Source organism: Canis lupus, chromosome 26 (assembly GCF_011100685.1).
Source record: "Canis lupus familiaris isolate Mischka breed German Shepherd chromosome 26, alternate assembly UU_Cfam_GSD_1.0, whole genome shotgun sequence".
Classification (NCBI taxonomy): Eukaryota; Metazoa; Chordata; class Mammalia; order Carnivora; family Canidae; genus Canis; species Canis lupus.
Genome location: NC_049247.1, coordinates 29,542,052 through 29,557,773, shown reverse-complemented (window position 1 = coordinate 29,557,773; position 15,722 = coordinate 29,542,052). Strand labels below are relative to the sequence as shown.

General features: G+C 52.9%; 1 protein-coding gene across 1 annotated transcript in view; it reads right to left on the bottom strand.

Annotated features, from left to right (window-relative positions):
* The window catches only part of TXNRD2 (thioredoxin reductase 2), a 49,698-nt gene extending 34,318 nt beyond the window's left edge, over positions 1-15,380 (bottom strand). Inside the window, 8 exon segments of the mRNA XM_038575886.1 lie at positions 1,039-1,101; positions 1,605-1,683; positions 3,378-3,452; positions 4,019-4,163; positions 4,514-4,570; positions 12,099-12,164; positions 15,291-15,305; positions 15,308-15,380. Coding sequence (XP_038431814.1) covers positions 1,039-1,101; positions 1,605-1,683; positions 3,378-3,452; positions 4,019-4,163; positions 4,514-4,570; positions 12,099-12,164; positions 15,291-15,305; positions 15,308-15,380 — 573 coding nt within the window.
* Between the last annotated feature and the right edge of the window lie 342 nt (positions 15,381-15,722).

Sequence of the window (15,722 nt, the reverse complement as noted above, 5' to 3'; positions counted from 1 at the left end):
TGCAGTGGAGAGAGATTCTGACTTCCAGAGTTAACACATTACTTTATTTGAAATATTCATTTCTCGACAACAGAAGAATTTATGAAACGTGAAGAACCAGGAAAGTATCTCATGACCTTCACACATTATTGGGCACGGGGGTTGGGGGGGGGGATGTACATAAAATGGCACAGCTGTTTTGGAAAACAGGCTGCTAGTTCTTCAAAAGGTTAAAAACCAAGTTGCCCTAAGACCTGTCAACTCTGTCCCTAGGTAAGGAGCCAAGAGAAGTGCAAACCAGAGGCCACAGAAAAACTTGTACATGGGCGTTCACAGCAGTGTCATTCACAACAGCTCAAAGTGGAAACAACTCGGATGTCCATCAAAGGACAAGTAGACAAACAAAATATGGTCTAGCCACACAATGGGTCATTATGTAGACATAAGAAGGATTGAAGCGCTGACTCAGGCTACCATGTGGATGAATCCTGACACCCTTCTGAGTGCAGGAAGCCACTGAGGTGAAGTGTCCAGAACAGGCAAATCCACAGAGATGGAAAGCAGACCAGTGGCCACCAGGGGCTGTGGAGTAGGGAACAGCAGTGACCATCAATGGCACAGGATGTCATTTTGGCACAAATTGTACTCTTTGAAAGGGCGCATTTTCTGGTATGAGAATTTTAAGTCAACTAAGAGCATGATTTGGGATGGGAGCAGAAAGAAGAGGCTTAAGTCCTTGACGTTCCAATACTTTGAGGCTGAGGAGAAAAGGAAGAGCCAGCAAAGAGAGATAAAAGAGACCAGGTGCCGGGTGTCCCAGAGCCACCTGAAGAGCAAGGGGACCATTGCTCTTAGGATTCAGCAACGTGGGGGTGCCTGCTGACCTGCTTCCATAGAGCGGAGTTGAGAGAGAATTAGCAAGTGACCGAAGTGAATACAGAAAACAACTTTTTCTTAAGAATAGAAAGAGTGGGGGTGCCACTAGTGTGGGAAGCTGGAGCTGGGAGACCGTGGCCATGCCTGGGGTGCAAGGGAAGGCTGGGTGCAGGGGACACTCACGTGGGTAGGGTACCTCGGCCGCCCTCCAGTAGCAATGACGATGTGCTCAGCCGAAAGCAGAGTCTGAGAATAAACCATGGAAGTCGTAGTCACCCAAATGCACTGTGGCCACCCATGCAGAGGGCCCCCAGCAGAGACCCAGGCTTTCGAATTATAGCTCCTGCCCTGCAGCCAGGACCTGTGGCCAGTGGTTCAGAGGTCCTTCGGGGCTGGGAGCCTGTCAAGGGGTCCTCGAACCAGGAGGAGACCCAGCAGAGGATGCAGGGAGACATTCTAACTGCAAGCACCCCTGCAGGTGTCTCATCTCCTTTTATCCCTGCAAAACTCCACAAGGGCATGATCACCCGTCGGACTGCCCGCTGCAGCAGGCAGCCTGGCACAACGTGTGTCTCAGTGATTCATTTCATTCTCCATAAAGAATTAGAAGCAGCCTCAGACCGACCTGCGGTCAGTTCCAGCAGTGCTTATTCCTGAGAACAGCACCGAGGCTGAACAAAGGCTGAACAAAGTCCTTGGAGGCGGCAGGACTACCCGAGAGGAGCCCCTCGGGGAAACTGGGCACTCACCTCTTTCCCGCCTTTAGCAACACCGCAAACTGTGTGCTCATTGACAAAGCTGGCCTTGACGTTAAAGTACGTGACTTTCCTGCAAAATAAAAATAAGTTGGTCAAATATTTCCTCTGTAGACCAAGTGTCACCTACAGAAACAAAGCAGCAGATCACTAAAAGGCAAGCTCGGGCCCACTGCCCCCTGCCCAGCACTCAGGTGGGGCAAGGGGTGCCAGAAAACGTGGAGGGGGAGGAGGGCCAAGGGTCCCCGGAGCCGCTGGGACAGAGCCAGCTTAGGATGGTCGTGGGAGCCCAAGCACAGCCCCAGTGTGTGAGGACAGAGTGGCTGGGCCTCCCCAGGGTGCATCTTTGTCACCTGGGCACATTCCAGCAGGGAGCAGAAGCCCCCACATGCACCCAGTTACCCCCACCACCCAAATGACCAACTTCCCGCTCATAGGAGAGGGCGCCCACCAGAGACACATAGCTCCTTGCCTCTAGGGGACAGCAAGGCTGGAAAACAGGTACGATGAGGATATAAGGATGATCGATCAGGAGCAGGGTGTGCAGAAACAACCCACACCTTCTAATAACGAAGGCCACTCTGCAGTGGTGGGTTCTTGGTGCCTTTGGTAAGGCTTCTCCACCTCCTCGACTTTACCTCTGCCCCGCAATCAAGCCCTGTGCCTCCAAATGCCGCCTGAGCCATAAGAAGTCCTCATTCATCCCCATAGCCCAGCAACAGCCAGAGGACACAGACACTAGTTCCCCACTGGCTTCCTTCTGTGGGCACCTCCAGAGCTCACTGGAGATCGGGTCTGCTGGGCACTTGGCTGGGAGCTGCCTGGGGCCAGCAGGGAGGACAGAGCCCTATGCTTCCAGCAGATTGAGCTGGGGACCACGGGGCCCCCACACAGAGGAAAAATAACAGGATGCAGCCTAGCTCCCTAAGTGGGGGAACCCTGGGGACACCCAGGATGGGCAGGTGGGCCAGCTTCCCCGGCTCAGCTGTGCTGGGTTTCACGGGCACAGAACAGCTGCCTACTGTACAGCCTAGGAAGACTCGTTGGAGCCAAGCAAATAGTGCTCAGATGAGAGCTTCTGTCCCCTCCATGACCTGCACGAGCAAAGGGCACAACCACAGGGCCAGGAGCAAAGCCTAGCTAGAGCCCCGTGCAGTTTGGGGCACCTTTCCTTCTGGTGGTGGCTCTTCATGGAGGCTCCTTTGGTGGGAAGACGTGTCGGCGTTTGGGCTGGGGGAACCCCAAAGGACGATGGGACCTGGCAGTGTCAGGCTGGAATGATCATGTTGGACACTTGCTTCAGCAGGCCAAACCAGGGGCCCAGAGAGCCAGGAGGTGGGTGGTGAGGTGGGGGAGCCTGGAGGTGAGAGGTGAGGTGTGGGCTTCCCAGGGCATCCACGGGGCTCACTGGGCTCCTTCCACTTAACTGTGGTTGACCCTGACAGGGGGTCAAAGAAGGTGCTGGCCCCGGGGATGGCCCTCTCCGTGCCCCCCACACTCCGGCCCCAGCCCCGAGCATGCCTCCTGCCTGGTGCAGACCCAGCTGTCCTGCCAACACGCCTCTCACTCCCTGCTACTCCAGGCTCTGCAGGTGCCAGCTGCGGGGCAGCCTTCCATTCCAGGCCCCATCTGCTCCTCGTGTGTACGCCCCACCCCACGGGCAGGGACTTCTCGTCTTATCACTGCTGAACCTCTGATGAGAAAGTGCCTGTCAAGAGAGGAAATGTCCCCAGAGAGGGCCAGGAGGGCCTGGCGAGGCCTCAGTACCTATCCTGCAGCTGGACCCGGTGCCCCCAGTTCAGGGACTTCACATGGTTCTGCACGGCTTCTGCCATCGTCCTCCTGTTAACACACAAGCAATGTTAAAAACCATAACAGAAGCATGAACTGTAGAGTCACACAGCAGACTAGCAGATACAAATAGCAAGTCAGTAGAAATACCAAGAAACAAGGTGGTTTTAAAGGTGAAAAAATGTGACATCTATCCCCACGGCCCCTGCCTCTGTCCCAGGTCTGGGGCCGAGGGCCTTTGGCTGTCAGAACACAGCAGCTGGCCCTGAGTCTGGGTCATCTGAGAACCATGAGGGGCCTGTGTGCAGCTCAAAGCAGACCAGGTGCCACCTGTGGAAGGTAAACCGGTTTCTCACCCGGACTAGTGGCCTTTGGGCCAGACCTTCCTTCTTGCAGGTGTCCTGTGTGTCTTAGGACCTTTAGCAGCATCCTAGTAGATGCAGCAGCCCTCCACCCTAACCAGTGGTGATAACCAAAAATGTCTCCAGACTTTAATCAATGTTGGGGAAGGGGTTGCCTCCGGGTGAGAGCTCCTGTCTGACAGCATGCTCCTGTGAACAGTCCCCAAGCACCCCATGAGGAGCCGGAAAGCGCTGGGAGTGGGCAGGGCTCCTCACCAGTCATGCAGGACCGGCTGGGCCACATCCCAGCCATAGTGGGGGGCGTCTCGAATCATGCTCCCCAGCAGCGCTGCCTGGTGCATCAGCTTCTTGGGGATGCAGCCAACGTTCACGCATGTGCCACCGAGGCCCCACTTAGTACCTGGCATGTTGGGAAAAGCAGGTTTAGATTTCTACTCAGGAGACTGGAAGGCTCTCCTATTCTTCTACAGTTGTGTAAGATTCCTTTAAGCTGTTGTTTGTAACTCCAAACACGCTCCGGATGAACCTGCCCTGTGAATTCACTCTCTATAACTGTCGTCAGAATTGTCTTTAAATAAGAATAAAGAACTTTATGGTAATGGCAGCTGACCCGAGAAGGAGGACACTCTCCAGAGACCCTGGCCAGCAGTGGGTGAGTGATTCTCGGTGCAACTGCACCCACCCCAGGTGAACCAGGCCCCCATCCTCCCACTTCCCCAGGACATATGGTTTCCATCCAGGGCTACCTACCTCGGGGTGAAGGCTCCACGTAGTCTACGACGGCCACCTTCTTTCCCAGCTGAGCAGCTGGAACGACAAGAGGAGTGGGCAGTGGGGAGCTGCTTTGGTCAAGAAGGGAGCTGCCCACCAGCTCTGCAGCCAGCTCTCCTCACCTGTCTGCTGCATACAGCTGTGCTGCCCACAGGTGGAAGCCTTCGGGCCTCTTTTGGACTGCAGCTTCATACCACCCACCACATAGCCAGGACCCCCACAGAGCGGGACGTCAACCACAGCAGCCCTGGTCCAGCCTTCCCTTGCCTCCTAACGCACGTGGTTCTAGCCCAGACATTCAGCATGAACCCAGTGCCCACCTGGAGCATACAAGGAGGCATCACAGGAGCACCCACTCCCTGGGAGAGGCTCCAGACTCGGAGCTTCCCCTGGCTCTCTCCCCAAGCCCTCCCTGTGGACTCACTTGCCTCCACTCTTCCCCACCGGACATCAGTGGGAGCTTCTACTCAAGGTCTGCTCTTGTGGGTATTTACTGCCTCATTCTCAGGGTGAGGAAACAGAAGTTCTGAAGTCAAATGGCAGGTCCAGGGTCAGCCAGCCCCCAAAGAGGCAGGGAGACCCGGGCTCCAAACTCATCCCCTGCCTGGAGTCTCCTGGCCTCCCCCACTGGCTGGCAGCAGGTTCCTCCCAGGGCCACGAGCCCCAGGTTCTGACCCCATCACCATTAGCGAGGGCTAATCATGGGGCTTCCCCTTGGCTTGCCTGGGGAACTGCACTGCCAACCTGGGCTCTGGACCTGATGGTCCCAGTGGGCATGCCCAACTTAAACATCATGACCTACAAGTGTCTGACATACTACAGAATGCACTCAGTTCATGGTATTGACCAAGAATAGAACAAAGTTTTAGAAGCCTTCATGTAAAAACCCATTTTGTTCAACTGACCAACGATGGGACTGCAGTGCTTGTTTTAAAAATTCCAGCCACAGAGACTCTTCAAACCTGCCAGCATCTGTCTCCCACAGCTGAGCATGATGGAGCAACAGGGACTGGATTTATCCTCACATTCGAGGCAACCAAAAATCCAGAGGAAATACATATAATAATGCTTTCAAGAAACCGAACATCAGAAGACCAAGGAGAGTGATTCTTGGAAGATAGGAAATAAACGAGGTGATCCGGCGAGAAGGCCTGGTGAGGAGGCCCAGGCAGAGATCACTGGACTCCCTGGCTGAGGAGAGAGCTGGGAGCCTGGGGAGACTGAAGCAGCCAGAGCTCCTGGGACAGAGGACCAGAGAGGAGAGAGCTGCACAGAACCCCAGACAACTGATCAATGAAGCCAGAAAAGAACCATCCAGAAAGACTAGAGGAGACAGTGCTCACACAGGGCTGAGAATAGTGCCTGTTTCCAGAACCCAGACTGGAGAAAACACATAATTCTGGGCTGCTGGGTGAGTATTAAAGTCAGAGCCCAGTCACTAGAATGATTGGGCCACTGAACAAATCTTAAGTGGAAGATGCAAAAGAATCAAATTCTCTTCCTTACATCCCAGAACATGCTCAAAAATGCACGTAAGAACCTAAAAATATCCAGAGACCGGCAAGGGAAAGTTCAAAGTGTTTAGAATTCAATAAAAAATGATCAAGCATGAAAAGGAACAGGGAAAGATAAGCCACAAGACAGAAATAATCAGCCAAAGAGAAACTGCCCAAGAACCGCCACAGAATTAGGAGGAAAAAAGTAAAATGAGTATTGTAGCTGTGTTCAAAGAGAACCAACATGGAGGATCAAAAAAGGACCCACGTTGAATCTGTGGAGATGAAATTACAATCCAAGAGATGAAAATTATATCGGGTGGGATGAATGGTAGATTAGACTTTGCAGTATCTTTTATTAGTGAGTTTCGAAACACAGGACTAGAAACTCTCCAAGATGAAGAGAACGCCCATGAGCTGACGGGCAACTCCGAGCAGCCTAATGTATGTGTGATAAAAGTCTCCAAAAGTGAAGAAGAGGAAAGACAGTAAAGAATAATGGTTGAAAATTCTCAGAACTTGATGAGAACAATAAACACACAGACCCAGGAAACTCAGCACACTCTAGCAGAAAATTAAGAACTACACCAAAGTGGGGACGCCTGGTTGGCTCAATGGTTGAGCATCTGCCTTCAGCTCAGGGCGTGATCCCAGGTCTGGGAATCGAGTCCCGCATAGGGCTCTCCCGGCAGGGAGCCTGCTTCTCCCTCTGCCTGTGTCTCTGCCTCTTTCTCTGTGTCTCTCATGAATAAATAAATAAAATCTTAAAAAAAAAAAAAAAAAAAAAAAAAAACTACACCAAAGCGTACCCTCATTAAATTGCTCAAAACCAATGAAAAGAGAAAATCCTGAAAACCACCAGAAACAAAAAGACACACGGCAAAGAGATAAAATGGCAACAGATGACATCAGAAACAATGCAGTGAGAAGCCAGGGCAGCAATATCTCTAAAATACTAAACAGAAAAACAAACAAACAAACAAACAAAAAAAAAGAAACACACAACTGCCTACCTTGAATTATCTACCAAGAGAAATCCTTTTTTTCTTTTTTTAAGATTTTATTTATCTATTTGAGAGAAAGAGAGCAAGAGTAGGGGGAGGAGCAGGGGCAGAAAGAGAGAGAGAGAGAGAGAGAGAGAGAGAAAATCCCAAGCTGACTCCGTGCTGAGTGCAGAGCCCCATGTGGGGTTTGATCCCATGACCCTGAGATCATGACCTGAGCCAAAATCAAGAGTTGGATGCTTAACCAACTGAGCCATCCAGGCGCCTCCCCACCCCAAGAAATTATCTTTAAAAAATAAAGGCAGGATAAAGATGTCTTCAGACATACAAAAGCTGAAAGAATTCATTACTCTTAGAGCCACATTGTAAGAAATGTTCACAAACATCCTTAGGGTAGAAGAAAAATGATGCCAGATGGAAACTCAGATCTATACAATAGAAAGAGCACTGGAAATAGTGACTACACAGGCAGATCCGAAAGATTATTTCTCATTAGTTTAATCTTTTTTGGAAGACAACTGTTTAGACAAAATATAACAATGTGCTATACGCCTTATAACATGTAAAAGTAAAAGGTATGGCCACATGGGAAAAAGGCTGGGAAGTTAGAAGTGGAAGCAGGCTACTGTAGCAAGGTTTTCCTACTCTGTGTGAAGTGGGGACAAGGTCAAGATGTCTTCTGCAAATCCCAAGGCAACTACCTTGCACCATATTTGTTACATGAACTCAAAATGGACCAAAGGCCTAAGTGTCAGGGCTGAAACTGTAAAAGTCTTAGGAGAAGACGTGGGCATACATCTTCTACATCTTCCTGAGTTTGGATCAGACAACTGTTTCTCAGACATGAAAAGCATAGCAACAAAAGAAACAATAGGTAAACTGGACTTGCATCAAAATCAAAAACATCTGTGCTGCAAAGAACATTATAAAGAAAGTGAAAAGATAATCCACAGAATGGAAGAAAATATTTGCAAATCATATATCTGATAAAGGTCTAGTATCCAGAATATATTTAAATAAGAATATATATATATACACATATACATACACACACATATATACATATATAGTGTTCATATATATATATATATATATATATATATATATATATATATATACACACACACATATATATGAACTCATGTAACCCAGTAATAAAAAGACAACTCAATCTAAAAATGGGCAAAGCTGGGGCACCTGGCTGGCTCCAATGGGGGAGTATGAGATTCTCGATTGCTGGGCTGTGAGTTCAAGCTCCACACTGGCGGCAGAGATCACTTAAAAGAATAGTCTTCAGGTGTGCCTAGGTGGCCCAGTTAGTTAAGCATCGTACTCTTGGTTTCAGCTCTGGTCATGATTTCAGGGTCCTGAGATCAAGCCCCACATCAGGCTCCACACTCAGACCCTCTCCTTCCTGCTCGCGCTCTCTCTCTCTCTCTCTCTCTCCTTCTCTAAAATGAATACTTTTTTTAAAAAAAAGAATAAAATCTTTTAAAAAAAATGGGCAAAGCTTCTGAATAAACATTTCTTCATCAATACGCAAATGGTCAATAAACACATGAAAAGATGCTCCATCTCATTAATCATTAGGAAAATAGGGATTCCTGGGTGGCTCAGCGGTTTAGTGTGCCTGCCTTTGGCCCAGGGCATGATCCTGGAGTTCTGGTCGAGTCCCACATGGGGCTCCCTGCAGGGAGCCTGTTTCTCCCTCTGCCTGTGTCTCTGCCTCTGTGTGTGTGTGTGTGTGTGTGTGTGTGTGTGTGTCTCTCATGAATAAATAAATAAAATCTTAAGAAAAAATCATTAGGAAAACATCAACCACAGGGAAATAGCACTTGACCCCTACTCAGAATGACTGTAGTAAAAAAAGGACAACAAATGCTGGCGAGGATGGGGAAAAATCTGAACCCTCCAACAGTGCTGGCAGGAATATAAAATGATGCAGCCACTTTGAAAGACAGTCTGGCAGTTCCCCAAAAGGTGAACCTGAACACTCAGCAATTCCACTCCTAGGTGGCTACCCGAGAGAAATGAAGACATGTCCACACAAATACTTGTGCACAATGTTCCCAGCAGCATTATGCACCACAGCCAAAAAGTGGAAACAACCAAATGTCCATCAATGGTCAAATGAATAACAAAACGTGGTCTGTCCATGCAATGGACATATTCAGGCACTAAAAGGAATAAAGTACTAGCGTATGCGTGGATGAACCCTGAAAATAGCACGCTAAGACAAAGGACCACATATTCGTATGAAATGTCCAGAACAGGCAAATCCATAGAAACAGAAAGCAGATTAGTGGTTGCCTGGGGCTGAGGGGTGGAGGAGCTGAGGAGTGGCTGCTAATGGGTCCAGAGTAGTTTTGGGGGGTGATGATTAGAATTTCTACGACTGATGTGGTGATGGTTGTACAACTCTGTGAGTATTTGAAAAACAACTGAGTCATGCACGCTACATGAATGAATAGTATGGTATACCACTTAATCCCAACGCCATTAGAAAACACTCAGGGATAAATCTGACAAAAGCTGTATGTTGAAAACTATAAGACTGTGGAAATAAATTTAAAAATGCACAAAAAAGAGCTATACCACAGGACCTAGCTGCTCCATGCTTAGGCATTTATGGAGGAAAACTGAAAACATACATCCACACAAAGATGCAAACACAAATGTTCACAGCAGCACCGTTCATAATAGCCCCAAACTGCAAACAACCCAAATGTCCACCTGCAGATGAATGGACAAACAAAATGTGGTGTAGACGTACAATAGAATACTGATCAGTAATCAAAGGGAATGAACTCTGGATATACACAGCATCATAGATGAATCTCAAAATAATTAGGCTACATGAAAAAAGCCACCAAATACATCTTGCATGATTCCATTTATACAAAATTTTAGAAAATGCAAACTAATCTGCAGTGAGAGAAAGCAGATCATGGCCATCTGGGGATGTGGCAGGGAAGGGGGGAGCAGGAAGGAGTTCCGAAGGTTTGAGGAAACTTTGGAGTTTGTTATGAGCAGAGTCATGCCCCTCCAAATTCATGCTGAAGCCCAAACCCTCAGAACTCTAGAATGTGACCTTATTTGAAGGCAGGGTCTTTATGGAGGTGATTAAATTAGAATGAGACCATGTAGGTCTGGCTGATTGGCTTCCAATCTGACTGGTGTGCATATAAAAAGATGAGATCAGGACACAGATACACAGAGGAAAGACCATGTGAAGACACTGGAAATGATGGCCATCTACAAACCAAGGACAGAGGACTCAGAAAAAAAACCCTGCTGGCACCTTAATCTCAGACTTGCAACCTCTAGAACCGTGAGGGAATTCTATTTAAGCCATGCAGTCTGTGGTTCTTTGGGATGGCAGCCCCAGCATGTGAACATTGGGGTGATGGATACATTTGCCAGCTTGACCGTGGTACTTGGTTTCACAGGTGTGTCAGTATGTCAAGCCGTATCAAGTTGTCCACTTTAAATACATATGGTTTGTTTTATGTCAATTATATCTCAATAATGCTGTAGAAAAGCACCATCACCCACAGGGAGGATGCCACCGTTACAAAAGGCAAAGACAGGTCTGGGAACTGTTGCAGGTTAACGGAGATGTGTCTCTAAGAGATAAGGTACTGGAGTAGACATGACATCCAGGGCTTTCTTCTGCTAGAATGGCCATTGCCCGGATGGCTGGCTTGTCCACATACCCTGTTTCTTGGGGTGGCTCTGTGGTCCAGTGGGATGAGGACTCGTGTCCCTCTATGGGCCCCCATATCAGCTGGGAGACTTCCTCCCTCCACCACAGGCCAGCAGCCTCCTCTGCCCCTCAGAACAAGAGGAGGCAAATTTGACGGCAAATTTCCTTAATGCCGACTGTGATTCTAAAACCCAGGATCTGGGGCGCCTGGGTGGCTCAATTGGTTAAGCTGCTGCCTTTGACTCAGGACATGATCTCAGGGTTTTGAGATTAAGCCCCACATCGCATCGGGCTCCCTGCTCAGTGGGGAGCCTGCTTCTCCCTCTCCCTGCTACTACCCCTACTTGTGCGCCCCCACCCAAATAAATAAATGAAAGAAACAGAAAAAAAAATTAAAAAACAAAACATAATCAGGATCTGTTGTCAGAGAGCCAGAATTCCATGGTCAGAGTGCCTAATCCCTCTTGTTTGGGGCCCCATTTCTCTCTTGTCTTCCCCCCTCCCTCACCCACATCTGCCTCCTTATCATTTAGATGGGCAAGCAGGCCGCCGCGCATTCCCACAGCAGAGTGCAGAGCTCCCAGTGATATGCTGGGTCTGTTCCCCACCCAGATCAGTGGCAAACTGCAACACGAGATCTCTGGATGCCTCTGGGGCCAGACCCTTTCATTGAACATATCTTTACGGAGCACCCCAGGGTGCCCAGGCCCATCTGGGTGCCAGGCTGAGGAGAGGGAGTAAGACACATACAGCAGAACAAACTGTGATCTCTGCGGGATGTGCCAGGGCTAAGAATGAGGAGAGTGGAGCTGGGGACAGGGACGAGGCATAGAGGAGGCTGCCATTCCAAGTAGGGTGATCTTGGCAGGGAAGGCCAAAGGAAGGTGAGTGAACCCTGGAGCTAACCAAGGAGGCAAAGAGGAAGCCAGGCTGAGCAGGCAGCCAGGGGGAGGAACAAGGCAGGAAAGATCTTTAGGAAGCATCTGCACAACAGCAAGGTGGCCAGGGCAGGGGCAAGGGCATGGGTGCAGGGAGACATGTCAGATCCCAGGAGGCCCGGGGCTGGGGCCCAGGAGGGCAGGCTAAGGCCTGGGGTATCATCCTGGCCACTGAGTGCTGCACAGACAACCGGGGAATAGCAGGGAGCAGGGCATACTGACAAGGCTCCTGGGGGGACCCTGGCAGGATGCAGGACCCTAGAGGCCAGCGGGCCAGCTACAGAGATAATACATGCTGTGCACAGCTACTCAGGGCAAATCTCCTCCACCCAGCTTCGAGAACAACACAGCCTTCTCCAGGGGCCCTGAAAACCTGGAGGTCCTGCCATGCTGGCAGGACGCAGGGCAGAGGACACATACCTTCCTTGGCACAGGCTAGGCCACCAGATCCCCCGCCAATCACCAGAAGATCATAGTTCTGCTGTCCTGCTGCGGAAAGGGGTGAGAGGAAGGGCCAGGTTAAAGCTGGGGCACGAATTCCGCAAGATGACATGATTTCCAAAGGGCAAGCAGCTCTGTCCCCCGTGATGGGATCAAAGCCCCCGCCCCGTGATGGTCCGGAGTGATAGAACATCGTACATCGGGGCAGAAGGCAAATCCCGAAATTAAGCAATTGCAGGGGAGGTTGGCCAAGGGTTCATAATCACCTTCGCAGCAACAGTTAGGTCAAGAAGAAGGTAATTGAACTGGCGAGACTACTCTGAACTTAAATTTCACTGAATGTTCTAAGCCAGACATGGGATTAAAACACTTTTCCTAAGTCTGTCTTTCCGTTTTTTTTTGTTTTTTTAATATTTTATTTATTCATGAGAGACACAGAGAGAGAGAGGCAGAGACATAGAGGGAGAAGCAGGCTCTCCGCACAGAGCCCGATGTGGGACTTGATCCAGCATCCCGGGATCACGCCCTGGGCCAAAGGCAAACACTCAACTGCTGAGCCATCCAGGTGTCCCTGTCTTTCCATTTGAACAGTTACCTTTTGTTCTTCTGCACAATGCTGCCAGGAAAGGCAAGCAAGGGACAGCCAGAAAGGGGGAGGGGGTGAGGAAGGGGGGGTAGGTGAGGGGCAGATGTGTCCTTAGGTGAGGCCAGCTGGTCAGAGCTCTGACCCGGGGCCCAGGCCCAAGATACCCAGCACAAAGCACTGGCCCACTCCCTGTAGGGAAAGGAAGAAATCCTAGAACACCATCAGTATGTAGGGAGGGAGAGCATGTGCGGACTGTGGCCAGTGTGCCTAGAGATGACCATTCTCCCGGGCAAAGCACCCAGGCCTGTGATCAAATCAGGGTCCGCCACCCAAGGCCAGAGAGCTGCCTCCACACCAGACAGGAGCCTGAGAAGTGAAAACAACTATATCTGCTTTTGTGCCCACCTGGACCTTCCTGGCGGCAAGGGTGTGTCCTAGGGACCTCAGCTCTGTAGGTGCCGTGCAGACCGGGGTCCAGAGCCTGTACCCCTGCCAGGACACAGGAACTCCAGCCTAGAGGAGGCCCTGGTTTGCAGGTGACGAGGCTAGGGGAGCCGCCCCAGGAGCTGCATCTGGGGCTCCTCTCCGGGGAGAGGCTCCACGGCGCCCACCCCAAGGCTGGGCCCACCCCAGCTTCTGCCCTGCAGGCAGCATCTGAGGACACCTGAGATGTGTGTACAGGCAAACACGGGATCCAAGGGAGCCACAGCTTGGTTCAAAGAGCCAGTCCAAAAAAAAAAAAAAAAAAAAAAAAAAAAAAAAAAAAAAAAAAAAAAAAAAAAAAAAAAAAAGAGCCAGTCCAAAGGGGACCCAATTCCAAATTCAACTCAGGGCTCTGAAGAGACCTCAGCTTTGTCAGTGATTCTGGTGGCTTTGACATGAGCCCAAAGAACCGAAGACAGACTTGGTTGGAGAGGAGCGGCCGCCGGGCCCCAGGAGCACAACCTGCCGGGAGCACAGTACCTCTCCCTTGCAGCTGCCCCGGGGTGGGGGAGCAGGGACGTGAAGAAGCTTTGCCCAGGCCAGTGCCCCTACCTTCCATTGCAGGTGCTGCTGCCGGTCCTTCGGCTGACCGAGCAGGGTCCCCGCTAGCTCCCGGTGTCCTCAGCTCCACACTGCGTCCCCTCCGCCTGCTATCAGGCAGGGCGAGCAACTGGCCAAGTGGACTGTGAGCTTATCTTTGTGGGTTTGTTTTCCCCGCCTGCGGCACATACCCAGCAGCGCGAACCATCCGGTAAACACGGGGAAGAGTACCCTGCCTCAAGCACCAGCAAGGCAGATGAGGTGGGCGCTGCTCTGCAGGGGTTACCTGGGCACACACCTGTGCACTCCAGTGCCCGGTGCAGCCCTCTGGCCTCTCCTTTCCCACCGCGCGTTCAGGGCTCAGTCCCGAAAGGGGCTGTCTTCTCTTCACTCTGAGCCCACTGTCCTTTAATTTTTGGGTCCCCTCTGAACTGGGGGCCTGGCATCCAGCAAGTGTGGTGGGGCTGAGTGAATGGTGCACTGCTCTGGGAGGGCAAGCAGAGGCTTTCCTGTGTGTCCAGGGGCACACTAGTCACCTCAGGGAGCCACCTTGGGAATCCCCTTGTCTGGTCCTCCCCACTGGGCATTCTTTCCTGGTAGCAGGTATTAGGGAACAGGGGACACCAGCAATAGTGTCATTCTGCTATACTACTGAGTAGGCCACCCCCAGGGCTGGGACGGGGCAGGTACCTTCCTGGAAAGCTGGGCTGGGATAGAAGAGCTCTGGGCCTCCTCGCGGGGGGTTGGCCCTGTGCCCCGGCCTGCCAGCCCCCCACCACGGCAGCTGAGTAAGCTCTCGTCTGGGGCTTCCTTCCCCTGGCTGCCGGAGGACTGTGGGGGCAGGATCTTTGGTATTGCCCAGCTGCACCCCAAGGCCGCTCTGCTCTGCCACAAGGCCCAGGTTATGTGGCCGGCAGCTCCCCTCTCTACATCTTTTCCTTGGGACAGGTGGGCTGAGGGCCCCACCGCACAGCTGCATTGATCCTCACCAACGGCCCCCCTGACTCCTGCAGCAAGAACGCTAAGACCGGGTGCCCCGGCCAAGGTCCCGGGGTCAGCAAAGCCCCCCTCGGGGCGCCTCTCTGCCCCCTTCCCGGGCTCCCCACGCCGGGGCAGCACTCGGCTGGGCCTTCGTGGCCTTCGTGTCCGCGGTCGGCTCCATCCACTGCGGGCCAGGCGCGGCCCTTCTCCCGCGGTCACCATCTCCGGGAAAAGGCCTCGTGCGTCCCGGCTCGGGGGCCTCAACACGTGCCCCCCGGGCGCGGGGTCCTTGTCCAGGGCCAAGGACCGGGGGCGAGAGCGCAGGGTGCCGGGGACCGCGCTACAGGCGGGCGCCCCCCAGGCTCGCGCTGGGGGCCCTGTTGCGGCGCCGGCACCTCCGCCGCGGGCTGCTGTCGCGGGGCCCGGCCCGGCCCGGTGGGTGCCCGTCGGGGGCTCCGGCAGGAACCCGCGGCACTGCCCGCCCCGGCGCCCGCGCGGCCCCGCCCCCCCGGGGACTGGCCGTGCGGACACGCGTGGAGCCCCCGCCGCGTGGCCCCCGCCGCGCCCTCCCGCCGCGGTACCTGCCGCGCCCCGGTCCCGCCGGCCGCCGCCCGAGGCCGCCACCGGAAGCGCCCGCCGGGCCCGCGCAGCGCAGCCGCCATCGCCGCCATCGCCGAGCCGGGCCTCGGGGCGTCCGGGGCTGCCCTCCGCGCTGCCTGCGCCGCCGCCGCCGCCGCCCGCCGCCCGGGGACGCCCTCCAGGCGAGGTGAGGTGAGGCGCGGCTGCGGCCGGGGCGGGGGACCCGGGGCGGGGGGCGCGGACCCGGAGTGGGGGGGACCCAGGGCGGGGGGCGCGGACCTAGGGCGGGTCTGACCCCGGGTCGCGGTGTCGGACCGGGCGGGCGTGTGCGGACCTGGAGTGGGGGGGACCCAGGGCGGGGGGCGCGGACCCGGAGTGGGGGTGACTCAGGGCGAGGGGGACCCGGGGCGGGGGGCGCGGGCCGGGGCGAGGGG